This window comes from Oncorhynchus tshawytscha, linkage group LG20 (assembly GCF_018296145.1).
Source record: "Oncorhynchus tshawytscha isolate Ot180627B linkage group LG20, Otsh_v2.0, whole genome shotgun sequence".
Lineage (NCBI taxonomy): Eukaryota > Metazoa > Chordata > Actinopteri > Salmoniformes > Salmonidae > Oncorhynchus > Oncorhynchus tshawytscha.
In genome coordinates this window covers 22,697,190-22,718,247 of record NC_056448.1, presented here as the reverse complement: position 1 = coordinate 22,718,247, position 21,058 = coordinate 22,697,190, and the positions used below count along the sequence as shown (strand labels likewise).

The window sequence follows — 21,058 nt, the reverse complement described above, 5'->3', positions numbered from 1 at the left end:
AGGGTTATGTGTGTGTCTGTGCGTGCAATGATTGGTAGTTGGTGCCAATTTATGATGCATGGTGTTCTCTGCTTCTCAGGGCCGAACAAATGTCAAATGTGCAGAACGCCCAGAGAGGAACAGCCAATGACAGAGGAGACTTCTGGAGGTTGAGAGGTCAAAGAGCGGTGAAGAAGAAGGACCTCCGTAAGAGCAGAGAGGACCTGACTGCCATCTCTGTCACCACACGCTTCCCTGCTTATGAGAGGGTGGTCTTACGAGAAGGTAGGTCACCCAAGGCAGAAGACTCCTATCTCATGTTGTGGTGTGGTCTAAGAGCCACTTGACTGCATGGAACCGAGTAAGATCAAAAAGGACATATCAAAACACTAAATCTTTGATGGAACTTCCTAACTTCAACTGAATGTTTCTGAAATTATTCTTTATTTTCCCATAATGGTCTGCACTAGACCGCAAGTAGGAATTCCATTCCAGATATGAGATACTGTGTGTCTGTGTTGATCCTCAGCTGGCTTCAGGAGACCAGTGGTTGTGTTTGGGCCCATCGCAGACGCAGTCAATGAGAAACTGGGAAACGACCTGCCTGAAGAGTTTGTCATAGCCAGTAAGTATGGTGCTCCTAACTAATGCTTGTGAATGAATTTGCATCATGTATTTACATTAGGTGCGCTCTATTTTAGCATTTTTAATTTCAATGCAAATTTTCTCACCCTTTGCTGACCAGGCCAGCTAAATTGAGCTCTGCCTTAATGCTTCTATGAGCGTGTGTGTTTTGGTGAGAAGCTGATGTGTTTTTTGTTTGCCCACACAGAGACTGAGCCCAAGGATGCAGGCACTGAGAAGTCCTCCGGTGTGGTGAGACTCAATACCATTCGACAGATCATAGAACAGGTAAAGACAACCACTGATCATTACCATCCTCTTCATCACCATAGTAATATTCCTCATTCTTCTTTTGAACACTGCATTCCTCATTTTCAATTCCATCATACTCCACCTCACCTTACTCTTCTTTCACTGTCATCCTCTTTTCCAGCCACCCCTCACATTGACACTCTTCCCTGTCTCCCCAGGACCGCCATGCCCTGCTGGATGTAACTCCCAAGGCGGTGGACACCCTGAATTATACCCAGTGGTACCCCATCGTGGTGTTCCTCAACCCGGACAGCAAGGGTGGCGTCAAGACCATGAGGAACCGCCTGGTTCCCGGCTCCAACCGCAGTGCCCGCAAACTCTACGAGCAGGCGGTCAAACTGAGGAAGACTTGTTCTCACCTCTTCACCGGTCAGTCACACACACTCACACACCAGTGGCAGTTGGTGCCGTTTGAGATTAGGGAGGATTTAAAAAATATATTATTATTATGAGTGTTTATGAGTGTGGTGTTATTTCTTTTACAGCATATTAGATGATTGGCATTCATATTCCATTCACCCAGCTCAATGTAACAGCGATAGGTTTAGGCTGCTACATGATACTCAGATTTACCCTATACCCATCATTAGGTTGCTACAACCTAGCCTATGAATGAAGTTTACAACGACAACAGGTCGAGAGAAAATTGGAGTAATCAAGGTGACAGACAGTGAAACATTCAATACCGCTTTGCACACTCTTGCCTTCATCTAACTGATCAGGGGTGTCATCATTAGTCCAAACAGTTGCAAAACGAGTTTCTATTTGACTAATAGGTAGGTCCCTCCGTTTTTTTCCCGTATGCTTCCATTTAACATTTGCAACAGAATCGTGGAATGAATAAACCCACACACAGTTCTTTCATAGCAACAACATACAGCATCATCACTTTGATAGTTGTATAATTCCTTCTTGCATATACGCGCTCTCCTCCTCTCACATTTTCCCTTCGCTTGCGGACTTCAGTCCACACCACAACAGCTGCCTGTGACCAGGCACAAAAACCTCTTCAAGCCAAACCCTCATACCATAACCGTTACACTGCCTACATCGTTGTCACCATATTAACGATTTGGTCAACAAACTATAACTAATGCGTTAGTAAACCCACAATCCAATTCATGTGTACAATTATAGAGTACCGTGTACAGCAAGCAGTATTGCAGTTAGAGGTCGACCGATTAATCGGAATGGCCGATTAATTAGGGCCGATTTTTATTTGTTATTATTTTAACACCTTTATTTAACAAGGCAAGCCTGCCTGTTACGCGAATGCAGTAAGAAGCCAAGGTAAGTTGCTAGCTAGCATTAAACTTAACTGTGTTTATGATTGATTGATTTTTTAAGTTAACTACACATGGTTGATGATATTACTAGTTTATCTAGCGTGTCCTGTGTTGCATATAATCGATGTGGTGCACATTTGCGAAAAAGGACTGTCGTTGCTCCAATGTGTACCTAACCATTAACAGCAATGCCTTTCTAAAAATCAATACACAAGTGTATATTTTTAAACCTGCATATTTAGTTAATATTGCCTGCTAACATGAATTTCTTTTAACTAGGGAAATTGTGTCACTTCTCTTGCAACAGAGTCAGGGTACATGCAGCAGTTTGGGCCGCCTGGCTCATGGCAAAATCATTTGCCAGAATTTTACGAAATTATGACATATCTTTGAAGGTTGTGCAATGTAACAGGAATATTGAACTTATGGATGCCACCCGTTAGAAAAAATACGGAACCGTTCTGTATTTCACTGAAAGAATAAACGTTTTGTTTTCGAGACGATAGTTTCCGGATTCAACCATATTAATGACCTAAGGCTCGTATTTTTGTGTGTTATTATGTTATAATTAAGTCTATGATTTTATAGAGCAGTCTGACTGCGTGATGGTAGGCAGCAGCAGGCTCGTAAGCATTCATTCAAATAGCACTTTCAAGCGTTTTGCCAGGAGCTCTTCGCTGTGCTTCAAGCAATGTGCAGTTTTTGACTTCAAGCCTATCAGCTCCTGAGATTAGGCTGGTGTAACTGATGTGAAATGGCTAGCTAGTTAGCGGGGTGCTTGCTAATAGTTAGCGGGGTGCTTGCTAATAGACGTTTCAAACGTCACTCGCTCTGAGACTTGGAGTAGTTTTTTTTTTTAAATATATAAAAAAAATACCAAGCCGCACTGCTTCTTAACACAGCGTGCATCCAACCCGAAGCCAGCACCGTGCACCTGGCAACCTTGGTTAGCATGCACTGCGCCCGGCCTGCCACAGGAGTCGCTGGTGCGCGATGAGACAAGGATATCCCTACCGGCCAAGCCCTCCCTAACCCGGACGACGCTAGGCCAATTGTGCGTCGACCCTGGGTTCCCACGTGCGAACCCAGGGTCTCTGGTGGCACAGCTGGCGCTGCAGTACAGCGCCCTTAACCACTGCGCCACCAGGGAGGCCCTACATATTGCACTTTTACTTTCTTCTCCAACACTTTGTTTTTGCATTATTTAAACCAAATTGTTGTTTCATGTTTCATTATTTGAGGTTAAATTGATTTTATTGATGTATTATATTAAGTTAAAATAAGTGTTTATTCAGTATTGTTGTAATTGTCATTATTACAAATGAATGTAAAAAATTGGCCGATGAATCAGTATCGGCTTTTTTTGGTCCTCCAATAATCGGTATCGGCTTTGAAAAATCATAAATGGTCGACCTCTAATTGCAATTACACTGGCGGTCCCCGGTGGCAGTGTTGGATAGCCAGGGTGGCAGTGTTGGATAGCCAGGGTGGCTATTGTGCCAATCTTTCTGCTTTGTTTCCATGCACAGCGACCGTTGACCTGAACTCAGCCAATGATGGGTGGTACGGGAGTGTGAAGGACTCTATCCGAGCACAGCAGGAGCGGGCCGTGTGGGTCTGTGAGGGCAAGGTAAGATCTGGTTGTGCATAATAAATGTATACAGTATAAACGGTGCATTCGGAAAGTATTCAGACCCCTTTTTCCACATTTTGTTACGATAGTCTTATTCATTTAGACATTTTTGCCAATGTATTAAAAATAAAAAACAGATTATTTACATAAGTATTCAAACCCTATGCAATGAGACTCGAAATTGCACTCCGATGCATCCTGTTTCCATTAACATTTCTAGGGCAGGCGTTTCGCTAGCGGAACCCCTCCATAACATTCCGCTGAAAAGGCAGTGTGCGAATTTCAAAAACATTTTTTTGAAATATGTAACTTTCACATATTAACAATTCCAATACAGCAAATGAAAGATGCACATCTTGTTAATCTACCCGTCGTGTCCGATTTCAAAAATGCTTTACAGCGAAAGCACAACATATGATTATGTTCGGTCATAGCCAAGTTCAAAAAACACACAGCCAATTTTCCAGCCAAAGAGAGGAGTCACAAAAAGCAGAAATATAGATAAAATGAATCACTAACCTTTAATCAAATTGTATTTGTCACATACACATGGTTAGCAGATGTTAATGCGAGGTATAGCGAAATGCTTGTGCTTCTAGTTCCGACAATGCAGTAATAACCAACAAGTAATCTAGCTAACAATTCCAAAACTACTACCTTATAGACACAAGTGTAAGGGGATAAAGAATATGTACATAAAGATATATGAATGAGTGATGGTACAGAGCGGCATAGGCAAGATACAGTAGATGGTATTGAGAGCAGTATATACATATGAGATGAGTATGTAAACAAAGTGGCATAGTTAAAGTGGCTAGTGATACATGTATATAGATAAAGATGCAGTAGATGATATAGAGTACAGTATATACATATGAGATGAATAATGTAGGGTATGTAAACATGATATTAGGTAGCATTGTTTAAAGTGGCTAGTGATATATTTTACATCATTTCCCATCAATTCCCATTATTAAAGTGGCTGGAGTTGAGTCAGTGTGTTGGCAGCAGCCACTCAATGTTAGTGGTGGCTGTTTAACAGTCTGATGGCCTTGAGATAGAAGCTGTTTTTCAGTCTCTCGGTCCCAGCTTTGATGCACCTGTACTGACCTCGCCTTCTGGATGATAGCGGGGTGAACAGGCAGTGGCTCGGGTGGTTGTTGTCCTTGATGATCTTTATGGCCTTCCTGTGACATCGGGTGGTGTAGGTGTCCTGGAGGGCAGGTAGTTTGCCCCCGGTGATGCGTTGTGCAGACCTCACTACCCTCTGGAGAGCCTTACGGTTGTGGGTGGAGCAGTTGCCGTACCAGGCGGTGATACAGCCCGACAGGATGCTCTCGATTGTGCATCTGTAGAAGTTTGTGAGTGCTTTTGGTGACAAGCCGAATTTCTTCAGCCTCCTGAGGTTGAAGAGGCGCTGCTGCTAATGATCTTCATCAGATGACACTGATAGAACATGTTATACAATACATGTATGTGTTGTTCCATAATGTGCATATTTATATCCAATAATCTCAGTTTACATTGGCGCCTTACGTGCAGTAATGTTTTGATTCCAAAACATCCGGTGATTTTTGCAGAAATACTCATAAAAAACATTGATAAAAGATACAAGTGTTATTCATAGAATTAAAGATATACTTCTCCTTAATGCAACCGCTGTGTCAGATTTCAAAAAAACTTTACAGAAAAAGCATAATCTGAGAACAGCGCTCAGAACCCAAAACAGCCAGAGGAATATCCACCATTTTGGAATCAAGAAAGTTAGAAATTACACCATAAATATTCACTTACCTTTGATGATCTTCACCAGAAGGCACTCCCAGGAATCCCAGTTCGACAATAAATGACTGATTTGTTCCATAAAGTCCATCATGTATGTCCAAATAGCCACTTGTTGTTAGCGTGTTCAGCCCAGTAATCCATCTTCATGAGGCGTGAGCATTTCGTTCAGACAAAAACTAAAGAAGTTCCGTTACAGGTCGTAGAAACAAGCCAAACGATGTATGGAATCAATCTTTAGGATGTTTTTAACATAAAACATCAATAATGTTCCAACCGGAGAATTCCTTTTTCTTCAGAAAAGCACTGGAACGAGAGGTAACTCTGTCAGGAGCGCACGTTATGAGACCAAGGCACTCTGCCAGACCACTGACTCAGAGGTCTCATGAGCCCCTCCTTTATAGTAAAGGACAGCCATCTTTGCAGCACTCTGCCAATCAGGCCTTTTATGGTAGAGTGGTCAGACAGAAGCCACTATTCAGTAAAAGGCACATGACGACCTGCTTGGAGTTTGCCAAAAGGCACTATAATGACTCAGACCATGAGAAACAAGATTCTCTGGTCTGATGAAGCCACGGTTTAACTCTTTGACCTGAATGCCACGTCTGGAGGAAACCAAGCACTATTCTTACAGTGAAGCATAGTGGTGGCAGAATCGTGCTGTGGGGGATGTTTTTTCAGCGGGAGGGACTGGGAGACTAGTCAGGATCGAGGGAAAGATGAACAGAGCGAAGTACAGAGATCCTTAATGAAAACCTGCTCAGGACATCAGACTGGGGTGAAGGTTCATCTTCCAACAGGACAACGACCTTAAGCACACAGCCAAGACAACGCCGGAGTGGCTTCTGGACAGGTCTCTGAATGTCCTTGAGTGGCCCAGCCAGAGCCCAGACTTGAACCTGAAAATAGCTGTGCAGCGACGCTCCCCATCCAACCTGACAGAGCTTGAGAAGATCTGCAGAGAAGAATGGGAGAAACTCCCCAAATACAGTTGTGCCAAGCTTGTAGCATCACACCCAAGAAGACTCGAGGCTGTAATCACTACCAAAGGTGCTTCTTCAAAGTACTGAGTAAAGGGTCTGACTACTTATATAAATGTAATATTTCAGTTTAAATTAGGAAAAATGTAAAAAATAAAAAACTTTGTTTTGACATTGAGGCAGGAGGGGTCGGGAGACACTGGCCCAGTCCGACGATACCCCCGGAAAGGGCAAACCAGTAGGATATAACCTCATCCACTTTGCCAAAGTACAGCCCCCACACCACTAGAGGGTTATCTTCAAACCACCAACTTACTACCCTGAGACAAGGCTGAGTATAGCCCACGAAGATCTCCCCCACGGCATGAACCCAAAGGGGGTGCCAAACCTGGATAGGAAGATCATGTCAGTGACTCAACCCACTCAAGTGACACACCCCTCCTAGGAACGGGATAGAAGAGCACTAGTAAGCCAGTGACAGCCCCTGTAATAGGGTTAGAGGCAGAGAATCCTTGTGGAGAGAAGGGAACCGGCCAGGCAGAGACGCAAGGGCAGTTCGCTGCTCCAGTGCCTTTCCATTCACCTTCAAACGCCTGGGCCAGACTACACTCAATCATAGGACCTACTGAAGAGATGCGTCTTCAATGAAGACTTAAAAGTTGAGACCGAGTCTGCATCTCTCACATGATTTCTCACAGGAAGCCAGTGTAGAGAGGCTAGCACTGGAGTAATATGATCAAATTTCTTGGTTCTAGTCAAGATTCTAGCAGCCGTGTTTAGCACTAACTAATGTTACTTTAGTGCTTTGTCCGGCTAGCCGGAAAGTAGAGCACTGCGGTAGTTTAATCTAGAAGTGACAAGCATTGATGAATTTTTCTGCATTTTTGGGCAAAGTTTCAGATTTTTGCAATGTTACGAAGATAGAAAAAGCTGTCCTTGAAACAGTCTTGATATGTTCGTCAAAAGAGAGATCATGGTCCAAGAGTATCGCCGAGGTCCTTCAGTTTTATTTGAGTCTTCTGTACAACCATCAAGAATCATTGTCAGATTAACTTCTGTTTATCTTTTGTTTCTTGGGACCTAGAACTAGCATCTCTGTTTTGTCCGAGTTTAAAAGTGAAAAATTTGCCGCCATCCACTTCCTTACATCTGAAACACAAGCTTCTGAAACACCAACCTGCATCTCTCTGTCTCTGTGTTTCTTAGTTGGACGGCTCGGAGGAGGACCTGGATATCCATGACGACCGCATGTCATACCTGTCAGCGATGAGCGCTGACTACCTGAGCATGGACAGCCGGCTGACCAGTGACTACGACGACACAGCCGATGAGGGCGGGGCTTACACCGACAACGAGCTGGACGAGCCAATGGACGAGCCCCATCAGCCGGTGTCGGCAATCAGCCGCTCCTCAGAGCCCGTACTGACAGAGGTGGGCTTTACTACTGTCAATCACTATCACGCTCATTCAGTGTCTGAGATGGACAGAGACATGCCAGTCTATCAACCTCCCTGTTAAAGGTGTACTGTACAGAAATTGCTCTGCCATTTCCTGGTTGCTAAAATGTAATAGTTGCCCTAATTTCAGTGACATAAGTACCATCAAAAATGCTGTGAATCTTATTCATAACTATAACATTGCATTTTCAACTTTGAAGCTGGTGTACAAAACTGAAAGTAAAAGATTAAAAACTAAAGACTTGAAAGCATAGAAATAGCACACAAAGAACAGATCTAACGCTTTTTACTTGTTTTTAATAATGACAGATCTATAACTGATATTTCTATGTGAATTTTGATCGCCCCAAAAATTCCATATTGCAGCTTTAAGTATACTCCAATAATCTGTGAATCTCCCATTGTCAGTCAAATATCTTGACTAGTTGTGTTGAACTAGTCTGGTTTTTGCGCATGTATGTCTGTTGACACATGTATATGTACATCCCTCCCCTCTCTAGAGACCCCATCTTGCCCCCATACCACATATGAGGAGATCAGGGAGCAGAGAGGGGCTGAGAGACCCCAGTCCACCCCCCTCCTTTGTCCCTGAGCCCCCCAAGGTGAGACCCCTTGAAGCCCACCATCACCTCTCAATCCCCTGAACCCTGACTCTGACCCACATCTTGCACTTATAAGACTTACTATCCTCTTCTATTGCAGCAGGTGAGGGTGCAGTCTCGCGGGGGCTATGACTCTCACTCCAGTAGCACCATTAGCAGCGACACTGCCGGGGGGACCAAGTCAGCCCCGCCTCCAGTTGCCCTCAAGCCCACCGTGGCCCTTAAGCCTACTCTGAGGGCACTCAACCAGTCATCTGAGGACCACGCTGTCCCGGAGGGAGAGGACCCGGCCAACCGCTCCTTCATGGGCAAGGTGAAGGCCTTTGAAAAGATGGACCACCTGGCCAGAGCCCAGAGGATGCTGGAGCTCCAGGAGGCTGAGCAAGCACGGGTCAGTACTACTGATAGTGGAAACTAAGTATAGATAGTAATGCTTCATAAAGAAACTAATAGAGCTACAGCACCATGCATTCTGAGTGTAATCATGTCATATTCTGGTCAACTTTGCATTGCATATACCCAAAGGTATATTCAAGTGTGGATGTTGCCTTATTAGTTTAATGTATGTGCTTTGACTTAACTGGGCTTCCTCCTGATCTCTGACTGTAGCTGGAAATAGCCCAGAAGCACCCAGACATCTATGCAGTCCCAGTGAAACTACCAAAGCCCAACCACAACCGCCCACAGCCAATAGGGTAAGTTTGTATGTTAACCTCATCTGTCACCACACAAATTAGCATTTTTACTGAACTTTCCACTGCCTGTCATAGGTTGGGTTCAGGATGTGTTGAAGTTTTTTTTTTTTTACAGACTTGATGCACAACAATCAGAATGAATGAAAATGTCTCTCTCTCTCGCTCTTCTGTGTCAAGCTCCAGCTCTAACCCGGAGCCCCAGACCCCATCCTCCAGGCCACCGTACTCTGAGAGTAGGGGTCATTTCGACGATGATGAGGAAGAGTACCGCAGACAGCTGGCTGACCAGACCAGACGAGGCTACTACAGTAACCCCCAGAAATACAAAGACACTGAGCTGTAGGACAGACAGACCCACCTATCACACCCTACCGTTCTCACCCAATCAGCGAGGCCCTCACTGTGCTCACTCAAACAGCCTAGTGTTACGGTTGCCTATCCGAATCTTTGGCCCGACCCAGTGGCAGGAGGATATATCCCGTTCCTTGTGACCACTAACCAAGTATGTGTCCTTACCTTGACTGTTTGTTTGCCTCACTATGTGGATGGTGAATCGGCATTTTAACCTCCCAACCTCATAATGTCTACCCTGATGGGTAGTGTTTGATCTTCACCCTCAACCCCTCGGTCATATCTGCCCAGACCAATGGAGTCTGAGTACCCTGTCTTTTAAAATAAATATAAACCTTACATTTGTGTATATATTTATCTTTATACATGTTATACATCTTAAGCATTCTTTGTTACATTAATAGAAATGTATTTGGACGGACAGAATATTTTGTCTACTGCTGCTCTATGGTCTGCTAGTGGTGGAGAATCTAGCCTTTATCCTTTTAAATCATGCATTGCATACCCTTTTGATTTACTCTACACTTGGACATTTTGTCTCCTTAAATACTAGAGATCAGCACATACAAAGTGCCTTTAGCTCTGAAAGTGTATCAGTGTCAGATCACTGAAAGAACAAACAAGCAGTCAACACTTGGCTCTCAGAGGTGATGGGCAAAACATGCCAGTTTACTTCTGTATTAGCTGCATCCATACAACCTGAGACGATCACATTTTTATGGCATATACAGTATATAAGTTTTTGTTTTTTACCATGGTGTATAGGAGAGTGACTCTTACTGTCTTTAACATGTCTGTTGCTTTGCTCTACATGTCTGTATTCCTCTACTATTTTTATTCATGTTCCTCAGGCTGCTGAAATCGACTGTAGGGAGTTTTACTTTCTCAAACAAATACACAAATAAATAACTTTACTTTCACTTGTCTTAGTTCATTCTATAAATAAAGGTGACAGTGCTGTGGATATTTCTAATGCTGGCTCAAGCAGGATGGCTTCTGGGAGTTAATTCAACCCGGTGCAAATTATAGCATAGCTGCAACATCTAAGGACATTGCCTTTGCTTTGCAGAGTTACATATTTGTACATGCAAGCCTGAATTTAAGTGTTGTTTTTTTTTGTCCAATGACAAGCTCATATTTTGGTTTCCATGCCCCCATGGAGACTGTTTGCATGTGTAGTATTATAGTACATTCATAGGACCCTGAAAGACCAAATGTATTCCTTGCTCGTTTTTCTTAAATATGCACATTAAATTCAGTTCTTTGGTTATTGATCAAACGCATCACATTTATACTCTGTCTGGTAAATTAATTTGTGCCTTCAGCGATGCACTTGTCATTCAGATGCACTTGTCATTCATATGTATAATGAAAATGGATTTAGATTAAGGCAAGTCAGTGCTGAGAAATGGGGAAGAACAAAAACATTTCAAGCATTTCAGTGAGAATGTGAAAATCAATGAATACATGGTTAATAAATAAATGCATGTAATTAAATACAATGGAAGTAAATCCTCTTAATGTGAACAGCATTTTCAGATGTAGACTGGCTGTTCCTGGGCAGTCAGCAGACGGTACATGGCTGCAGGCATAGTCTTCATGTGGATCTGCAGCACAAAGAAACAACACAGGTTGCATGATCAGACACATGCTGCACAGCCGGACATGAGGCTTCCTACCGTTCTCAACTCAATAAAATCCCAGAAATTAATTGTAGCACCATTTACAGATTAAATTAGGATTATTTCAACTCATTACTAAATTTCCTGAGTTCAAATAGATTGACTCAACCCTGGACTGTAGTACATTCTAGTACATTCTAGCTGTTAAGTGTCTTCTCATACCTCTCCCACTGCATTAGACAGGATGTCAACAATCTTCTCATGAGGCGTGGCCACCACACTCTGGCTGTTGATCTCAATGATGCGATGACCGACGCGGACCCCCCCTCTCTCAGCAATGCCACCCCTCATCAGGCTGCAGATCTGTAGAGAGAGGGACACAAACAGCTGATAAAGAAAACTACAATTATGTTAGAAAAATATATAAGGGGACATCTGTATTGGTTTCTATTGTCATGGTACCCACAATCCCATTCTGTACGCTGAAGCCCAGCTGGTATCTGAGGTCTGGTCTGCGGATCAGCACCATGGTGACGGGGGGACACCTGACGATGTTCAACTTGATCCTGCACTGGGCCTTCAGACCCTGGAGAGTAGAGATGGATATTTAGGGGAGGATTGTAACAGGAGTTAACAGCCAAGAGGAGGGAAAGACATGCAGATGCTTGCAGAACTGCCTGGTCAAGCAGTCAGTCAATTGTTTTCAATGTGTGCTGGCTTGCAGAGGGGCAGACTAGATTAAGGTTGACAACCATGTATCTGATTTTCAGCAGAAATGCACAGTTGGGCTCCAGTGACACAGAAAGGGAGAGGATACTGTGGAAAAAGACTTAAGGAAACCCAAAAAGAGAGAAGGAAAAACACTGACCTTAATGATACTCTGGCAGGTGCAGAGGGGCAGTCCAACCAGACTTGTTCCATTGATGGTCATAATCTGGTCACCAATGTTGAGTCGACCAGACTTCTCTGCTGGCCCAGAATGCATCATGCTAGCAATGATGACGGTGGGCAGGATAGAGCCCCAGCCTGATTCCACTATGACCACCCCCAGCATCTCTCCCTTCTGCTTCTCGATGTTAACCTGAGGTAGGATACACAGAACAGTATGATATACCACTACTTACACAATTATGGTCAATGCAACTATGTTCACTTGAATGCCTTCATGGTTCTAGTTAGCATTCTGACTGCAATAAGGATGAAATTTGTGCATCTATTTGTTACATTAACAAGAAAGGTTGCGTGTATTATAGGTCTACCTCGTACTGTATTAAAAGTAATTGACATATCCACTATAGATCGAAAATCCCATATCAATCAAGCACAGCACTGGCCTGCCCCCTAGTGGTTGACTCACGTCTCTGCAGTTCTCTGACTTGGAGAAGTGGATGAGGTCATCGTTGTACATGTCCTGAGTGTTGAGCAGGTCGCTGTACTCCCTCTGACTCAAGTCCTCTGGGTCGATTCCATTGGCCCGCAGGAACTCCTGATATGCCACACTGAATGCCTGGCCAATGGACTGGGCTATGAGTTGGGCCTGGACAGAGAGAAGGAGAGGCATCATACATGACTGATGAATACAAAAATATGCACATATCACATATGTCACACAATTCCTACATCGACACACTTGTGTCTGAGTCAAACAGATCATTTGTAAACACACACATACACACACACACACACACTTACATCCTCTGACTCAAACACGTGGCAGACCATCCTGTACTGGGGAAGGTCGTCACGGGCAGGGCTGTTGGTGTGGTCAGAGTGGTCAGTGGTTTGGTTCAAGTTTTCCTGAGCGCTCCTGGAGCGCACCATCTTCCCCCTGGCCATCAGCACCACCATGTTGCCTATGTCAGCAATGTAGGAGATGGTCCTCAGGGGCAGGTCCATCATGGACTCCTGCTAGGAACACAGGATAAGAACATGGTTATGTGGCCGTATAGGGAAAGAGAGGTGTTTGGCAGTATAGTATGTGTATGTGGTAGCAGTGACTACTGGTGAGAGGTAAGTTTGATAACTTGTAGTGTTGGATTTACTAATATTATAGATTGTTTGGTACCTGCAACATAGTGTTTGCTATCCTTGAGTCGATGTAAAGGTGAATAGTATACAGTATTTACCTGAGTGTCTACGTTCAGCACTTTGATCCTCTGTGTAGACATGAAGAGATCCACTTCAGTGGAGGAAGGAACCTCATCCTCAGTCTGCACATTTAGGGAGAGAGGAGAGCAGCATTTCAACAACATGAGACTTTATTCACAACAATAACAGACACGACTTGGTTATAATAATAAAAAGACACAGAACAAACAGCCGTAACACTGTCACTGTACCTTCTTTCTGTGTTTAGCTTGCTTTTGGGCGGTCTGCCGTATGGAATAGCAAAAGCAATAGATAGAGAGAGAGATAGAGAACCAGAGAGAGCGATCAAAAGAGTGCTTAGTAAAGAACAGTAAGATGGGGCATGTGTGATGTCAGCTGTCTATCACATCTGACAAAAGTTACTGGTCCAGAGGTTATAAGGCAAACATCCTCAAAAGTTGCCCCTTTATCAATGTGATATGAGCACCCCTCAAGAAACAGACTGCATGTTAACAACATACACTAACTGACAGATGGCCTAGGCATTCTTCAATGCTTGTTTATGGACATGAAATAGTGTTATTTGGCAGATCTATCAATAACTATTCAGTAAAAATGTAATGCACATAATTATATGAATCTAAGGACATGAGAATTATTATCTATGAAAATCGTACCTCCTTGTTAGTGGTAATTTAAAAGATTGAAAAAGGAAAATTAGGGAAGAGAATTGGGTCCTAGTTGATATGACCCCCATGTGACTCTCACCCTGACACGGCTCATAGCCTCCTGGGCCTGCTGCATGCGGGCACTCTTAGTGGGTGTCCTCTCTGACAGCAGGTGGGTGGAGCCCAGGTAGCTGGCTGCAAAGATGATGCCATCGATCAGGTCCTCTGGGTCACATGGCCCTGGGACTATAGACAAGACGGTCATTGAGGCTGGATACAATCAATAGTCATCAGAAATTACAATGTCTGTAAATCAGATTTGAGTGAAAACATACCACTGCTCCTGACTTGTTCCATAATGTTATTAGAATTCCTTTATACCACAATAAAGCTTTGTCTCCAAGAACTGAGACACTCACCTTCCACATATGAGGGAAAGAAGGGCATACTCCGCCGGATCTGAAATTGGAATATTACTGTTATACATCAGTAATGGTGTTGACAGTAACTATAGAATAGCACTTCCTTAAACCTCAGTCATCTCTTTTCAGAGTAGTGTGTTCATCATGAATCTTGTAGAGGCAGCTCTGCAGAGTGGTCACTAGCTGTCACAACCACAAAGTCATCAAATCTGATTTAAACCTAACCCTAACCTTAACCACACTGCTAACCCCCATGTCTAACCTTAAAGGGATACTTTGGGATTTTGGCAATGAAGCCTTTTATCTACTTCCCCAGAGTCAGATGAACTTGTGGATACCATTTTTATGTATCTGTGTCCAGTACGAAGCAGAATTCGCTCGATGACTGGAAGTCTATGGGTATCTGAGAGCACACAGACTTCCAGCCATTGCGCTAATTCTGCTTCGAAATTGCACTAGCGCTAGTTAGCAACTTCCTTCAAACTGCACACAGAGACATAAAAATGGTATCCACGAGTTCATCTAACTCTGGGGAAGTAGATAAAGGGCCTCATTGCCAACATCCCAAAGTATCCCTTCAACCTTAAATTAAGAACAAAAAGTGATTTTTGTTCTCATGAATTTTTACAATATAGCCAATTTTGACTTTCCAGCTGGCCTAAGGAGAAATCGCTCGGTTCTGCCTCCAGTACAAGACTCATGATAAAACGTCAACCGCATTTGAAACACAGCAGTCACTTACCTCCTCAATCGATGGAGGCCGAGGCGGTTCCTTCTGCTCTCTATGCTCCCTGTGCTGTACCTGGTGTGTTCTGGAGGACTCTGCCCTCACAGGACAGACGGGCTCTGGGACCTGCCCCAGAACTTGGGCTGGGTTTGGGACTGTGTCGCGAGCTGGAACTTGGGTATAGTGTGAAGGTGACTGAGAGACAGGCTGTAGGAAAGATTAAGAAATACATATAGAAAACTTCAGTTAATGATATTATTGATGTTTTCTGGTGGCACATTTAAACAGATCAGAGTAAATAACATTATTGCCACTGAGTTGTTCACTATAATTTTTTTGTTGGAAGATTTTATTTTAAACAATACAAAACATACACATACAAATGACAACATCACACAAACAACTATATCACACCTGGCCAGACCCCATTCTCACACACCCATAGAGTTGTTCACTATTATCAATGATGCAATGATCACTGATGCAACTCAACTATGTAAACACTTCAAACCAATGATTTCCATAGTGATCCAGAGCTGCCTCATACTCACACTCACGTTGCCTCCCGGTGGCTGCTGTGGGGAATACTCCTCTTCAGTAGGACTGACTTCCTGTCTCATCACCCACACAGGCTCTATGGGCTGGTCAGGAGTGTAGGGCGATCTCACCGTCTTAGTCTTCACCTCCTCTATGGCCTCTCGGATGTCCCTGATGGCCAGAGAGATAGCATTCCCTGATCCTCTGACACTGTCCTCTGAAAGGCCTTCCGCTGGAAGCCTGAGCTCCATCCTGGCCTGCTCATCCTGTAACTCGCCTAAACTAGGCTGCCCAGAGCTGGGATACTCTGCCTGGGTTTCACCCTGCACATACCTGGGAGGTGGCCCCAGGCTTTGAGAGCTGGAGCTTTCTTTAAGGCTGTCACCCTCCCCATCAGACGTAGTGTCATCGTAGTGGTGCAGTCTTGAGCCAACTGAGCGACCCTGCCAAGGGGGGCTGGTCTGTGGTAACCCCACCTCCCTACCTGGCCAGGAGGCATGGGGTTGTGGATTAGTGGGTGGCTCAGTGTCTGTAGCTCCCTTATAAACATGCTCCCTCTGTCTACAACTATAGGGCTCTGGGTAGGGTTCTGCATATGGCTCATCAGGGTCGGCCTCAGATCTCATGTGGAGCTCTCTGTCTAAGTCTGGATAATTAATTAATTTCAAGGGTTCGGGGAAAGACTGGGGGTAGGATTTTGCGTAGGGCTCTGTGTAGGATTCTGTGATGGATTCTGACTGTGGGTAGGACTCATAATAAAATTCTGCATAGGTCTTTGGATACGAGTCTGTAAAGGTGAAAGATTCGGAATGGGACAATGGAGAATCAGTGCAGCTCTCATCGTCAGGCATTATGTCAGTGTCGTGAGTGGGGCTTGGGCTAAACTCATCACTACATTGGTCCGAGAGCTCAGACTGAAGTGGAGGGGGCGAGAATGGAGATGGAGAGGTAGGTGGTGATTGGCGAGGAGGTGGGCTCAGGGACGGAGCCTCCATGCTTAGAGAGGCAGCACTATCAGTGTCAGAACAGTGGCCATTTGTTCCATCTTCCTGGTTGTCCTCTCCCAAATCCCTCTCTCTTTTGTCCTCTTCTCCAAGACTTGTGTCTTTTAGGTCCCCTTGTCCATGGCCCCCCTGCTCTTGGTTCCACTCTAGGTCTGTCTGGATGTCAGATCCACTCTGAGCACTAACAGACTGAGTTATGGATGAGCTGCACCCTTCCTCCTCCTTCTCCTCATCCTCCTGAGGCTGGGGAGAATCTCTGTTGGTAAGGGGTGGTAGCAGCTCTTGAGGGGGGATATCAGGTGCAGGGGGACATGGTGTGTGGTGTGTTGGCGTAAGAGTACCAGCAGTAAGGTCAGGTGCTCCACTGTCCTGTGTGTGGTGGGGTTGAGGGGAGTGCATGAGGTGCTGCTGCTTCATTGTTGCTGGACCAGTCATGTCACTCTGCTCAGTCAGAGAAGCGTCAGATGACCAATGATGTGGAAATGGCGGGTCGTGGATCTCTTGGATGTCTCTCGGCGGCTGTCTCCGTCTGTGAACTCTGACCCTGGGCTCCCCCTGGCGGCGGTAGCGGGCCACGCCAGGGCGGGGCGGCTGGGTGTGGCGAGGAGGCTCCATAGCCACTCCCTCCCCCTGGCTGGACAGGCCCTGCCCTGAGGGTGAACGCCTATGGTGCCGTGGGGGACCGCGGCCCGAGCCTTGGTGCGGAATAGAGGGATGATGATGGTGGTGGTGATGAAGATAAGGATCCTGCCCGTCCTGACCGAGCATTTGGCAGGGTCTCCAACTTCTCCGGACAGGGACACCCTCTCCTCCGCCTCCTCCTGCTGTGCCATTGGGATGCCTGTTTCTGGGAGCAGCTGGAGACTTCTGCTCCTCCCCCACAGCATCACCTAGCTGCTCCCCCTGCTGCTTGTGGCTCATCACTCTGCTGTAATCTGTTTACATATAGAACATGGTCCTTCCGTCTCCAAAGAAACACCACTCACAGCACTGCCTGAAGGGAGACAGGAAATTCATGACAACAGATAGGTCATAGTTCAGGGGTCTGGATGAAACAGCAGGGTCAGGAAGGCATGTCTACAAACAGGAGAATGGGATTGTGTTTTGAGTGATAGAGTGATAGAGCACCACTGTGGTTATGAAGTATGTCTCACTCACCCAAAATCCATTTTAATGTCAATTCTATCCTCAATTTCGGTCAAATAAAAATATTGAGATTGAGATTTGCCAATACCACACACATCTACATAGTACAACACACACACACACAGACACAGACACAGAATGTACACTGACAGATAAGAAGCTGCAGGGCTCCCTATTCTCCAGGGAAAAACCAAATCTCATGCGATTCATCTGGGTGTGTTTAATCTCAGGTATATTCTCCCTGCCCCAGCAGCAGCACCACACCACACCACCACAGCACAGCAGCTGGCATTAAAGAGTAGGAAGGACAAAGCCCCAACACCACCGACCTGAAAGAGAGGAGGCTGGGCTGAATCCTGAACTGTATGCTCAGTGTACAGAATATTGATGTCTGGACTCTGGATAGATTATGCAGTATACTCAGCAGCAGTATACTGATTTCAAAGTATAGTATAGGATTAGCTTTCACAATTTTGCAGGTACAGTATTCTGTAGCTTTAAGAGCTATAGGCTTCTATACTTTATGAATTAATGAGAGTAGCTCAAATGCAAATTGGATGGATACAGAAAGCAGAGAATGTACAGATTTAATAACAGCTGGATAGCTGAGTGGAGACTAGGGGCAGAAGTTAATGCAGAACCTCAGGATGAAAAGTAATCTTAGTGCAGGCAGAAACAGACAGAGAGGAGGACAGAGTGCAGATGATATGTTCGATTTATGCCCTTTCCCCGGTGCTTGGTGCTGCTGACTGGGCGGGCACCTGGGGGGCAGTGCCCGGGTCACAGATGGTCTGGCTGTGGGCAACATGGGCCAGGCAGCCGGGCCGACGGAGGGAGCTGTGACCTGTGTACTGCTCCTCCATCTGTCAGGGCTCCAGTGAAAGCCCCAGGGAGGGGATTAACCAAGCCATTAACTCACTGATTTTACACTAGCCTAACACACACACACACACACACACGAGACAAGGCCAATGTTAAAACAGTGTTTACATGTAGCAGCAATAGGTCTACTGGTTACATTTTGATGACATGTTTGTTGTTTCAGCAGGATGGGATTAATGTATAAGCCAGGTGGTGTGATGACTGACTAAAGCTTATCCAAATCCCACGTTTCATGGCCGCAGGCAGGACATTTTTAAAAAGATGCCTGAACGTGAGGAAATGAAAAGGGTGGGACAGCAGGTACCTTGCGACAAATACTATTCTTTTCATTGGAAGCAGCCCAATGGTAGGCTATGTTATGCATGCAATACAATTGCACTGACGGCCAGCATTATATAAGACAAATTAAAATAGAAAATACAAATAATTGCCATTTCCTAAAACTATACTGAACAAAAATATAAAAGCAAAATGTAAAGTGTTGGTCCCATGTTTCATGAGCTGAAATAAAAGATCCCAGAAATGGCCATACACACATTATGTTTATCTCTCTAAAATGTTCTCTAAAATCCTTTGCCAAGATAATCCATCCACCTGACAGGTGTGGCATATCAAGAAGCTGATTAAACAGCATGATCATTATACAGGTGCATCTTGTGCTGGGGACAATAAAAAGCCACTCTAAAATATGCAGTTGTGTCACACAACACAAAGCCACAGATGTCTGAAGTTTTGAAGGGTTGTGCAATTGGCATGACGCCAGAACCACAGACCACGTGTAACCATGCCAGCCCAGGACCTCCACATCCAGCTTCTTTACCTGTGGGATAGTCTGAGATAAAGCCCCTTTGTGGGGAAAACCTCATTGTGATTGCTGACTGTGTAGGAGCGCAGCAATGGGTGGGCATGGGAGGGCATAGGCCCACCCACTGGGGAGCCAGGCCCACCCATTGCTGCGCTCCTGCACAGTCATGTGAAATCCATAGATTAGGGCCTCATGCATTTATTTCAATTGACTGACTTCCTTATATGAACTGTAACTCAGTAAAATATTTGAAATTGTTGCATGTTACGTTCATATTTTGTTCAGTATTAGTTATAGGCCTATGTGCAATAAAGTGGCTTTTCAACCGCGATATGTCCGGAGTCCGGACAGAACAGTCACTATTCTATGGGATGAGAAAGCGCTCTCCCGATTCTGTCATCCTGTGTCACAGCCCAAAAGGAAAGCAAACTGTAATTTATGCGCTCGATCCTGTGGTTAAATAATACATTTTTGTTATTGACAACTGCACTACGAATGGACTGTCGTCATATTTTAAAAAACAGGCACCTGTCTGAATGTCCGACGACGATGAAAGGCTGTACAATGTGACACATCTAATGAAATTATCCATCTGCCAGCTGCTTTTCGTGGTCAAATAATCGGCGCAACCTCCTACCTTCATTCATTCCATTCCAATCTATATACTACCGACGGAATGCGGTCGACATGCCAGTCGCTGTCATGTTAATTGTTGCCCTATATTCTGGATGATAAAAATAATTTTACCTGTTCGTCAGTATGAATGGGTTGGTCGCGTAACAATCCGTTTCACCATTTTTGCTGGTCCCTCTGTACCTTCAGACAATTTGCATGGATTAGGCCTGAGCGGTCAACTCCTCCTGATCGTGACATCAGAGCGGATTACCGACGCACAAAGCGCCTTTAAAAGACTGCTGTGTTTCAACATAATATTTACGGAGCTGCACCCGCCGTATTCCGCCTCTTCGTAGGCAACACTGCTGTGTGCTCTGCACCACTTTTTCGTGAGCGCAGTGAGATATCAGAGCCCACCAATTCTACCCCTGGGTCTGAGAAACACCTGTGTAAACTAAGCAAAATATCCACACCACGGTGTCAACCACACAAAACAAGCTATTGAAGGACACTCGCTCCCTGCTCTTATCAGAATATACTAGGCTATATATAGGCTGTGGGCTACGTTATCTAGGGAGAACATTATTCCCTAGAACGCACTCCCACCTCAGTCACATGACTCTCTTCACCGTAACAGAGCTGTCGTTACCGTGACAACATGTGACTGAAGATACTGATGTGAGTAGTAACCATGGTAATGGTATCCAATCTTTGATCACCACCCCTCCCCCGGTAGCAGTGTGTGGGTAAAATCACTGGGGAAGCCAAGCCAGGAAAATGTGCCATATTACAACCTATGTGTTGTGATCATTGTATGTTTGCTCTATAACCTGTTAGTTCA

At 44.8% G+C, this 21,058-nt stretch overlaps 2 protein-coding genes across 10 annotated transcripts in view; one reads left to right on the top strand and one right to left on the bottom strand.

The window, feature by feature from the left end:
- LOC112220400 (tight junction protein ZO-2) overlaps positions 1-10,621 on the top strand; it is a 42,940-nt gene extending 32,319 nt beyond the window's left edge. For 4 of the 5 annotated variants that reach the window (XM_024382284.2, XM_024382287.2, XM_024382282.2 and 1 more), the window contains 10 exons: positions 80-264; positions 509-604; positions 812-891; positions 1,074-1,284; positions 3,731-3,831; positions 7,803-8,027; positions 8,554-8,655; positions 8,756-9,046; positions 9,265-9,350; positions 9,528-10,621. In XM_024382284.2, the coding sequence (XP_024238052.1) occupies positions 80-264; positions 509-604; positions 812-891; positions 1,074-1,284; positions 3,731-3,831; positions 7,803-8,027; positions 8,554-8,655; positions 8,756-9,046; positions 9,265-9,350; positions 9,528-9,693 (1,543 nt within the window). In that variant the 3' untranslated portion in view covers positions 9,694-10,621. The remainder of the gene's footprint in view (positions 1-79; positions 265-508; positions 605-811; positions 892-1,073; positions 1,285-3,730; positions 3,832-7,802; positions 8,028-8,553; positions 8,656-8,755; positions 9,047-9,264; positions 9,351-9,527) is intronic. The other variant, XM_024382283.2, reaches the window with a different exon arrangement.
- LOC112220401 (amyloid-beta A4 precursor protein-binding family A member 1) lies at positions 10,343-20,782 on the bottom strand. 5 transcript variants are annotated; one of them, XM_024382291.2, is made up of 13 exons: positions 20,350-20,782; positions 15,786-17,763; positions 15,244-15,435; positions 14,499-14,538; positions 14,180-14,325; positions 13,663-13,695; positions 13,450-13,533; positions 13,016-13,231; positions 12,681-12,860; positions 12,192-12,404; positions 11,790-11,909; positions 11,546-11,686; positions 10,343-11,308 (listed from the first exon to the last, which is right to left on the bottom strand). In XM_024382291.2, the coding sequence occupies exons 2-13, from the start codon at positions 17,688-17,690 to the stop codon at positions 11,237-11,239; spliced, it is 3,342 nt and encodes a 1,113-aa protein (XP_024238059.1). In that variant the 5' UTR covers positions 17,691-17,763; positions 20,350-20,782; the 3' UTR covers positions 10,343-11,236. The 5 variants fall into 5 exon arrangements, with proteins under 5 accessions (XP_024238059.1, XP_024238057.1, XP_024238058.1 ...); XM_024382289.2 differs by having other exon boundaries at positions 15,780-17,763; positions 20,350-20,781; XM_024382290.2 differs by having other exon boundaries at positions 13,016-13,228; positions 15,780-17,763; positions 20,350-20,780.
- Positions 20,783-21,058: the final 276 nt, after the last annotated feature.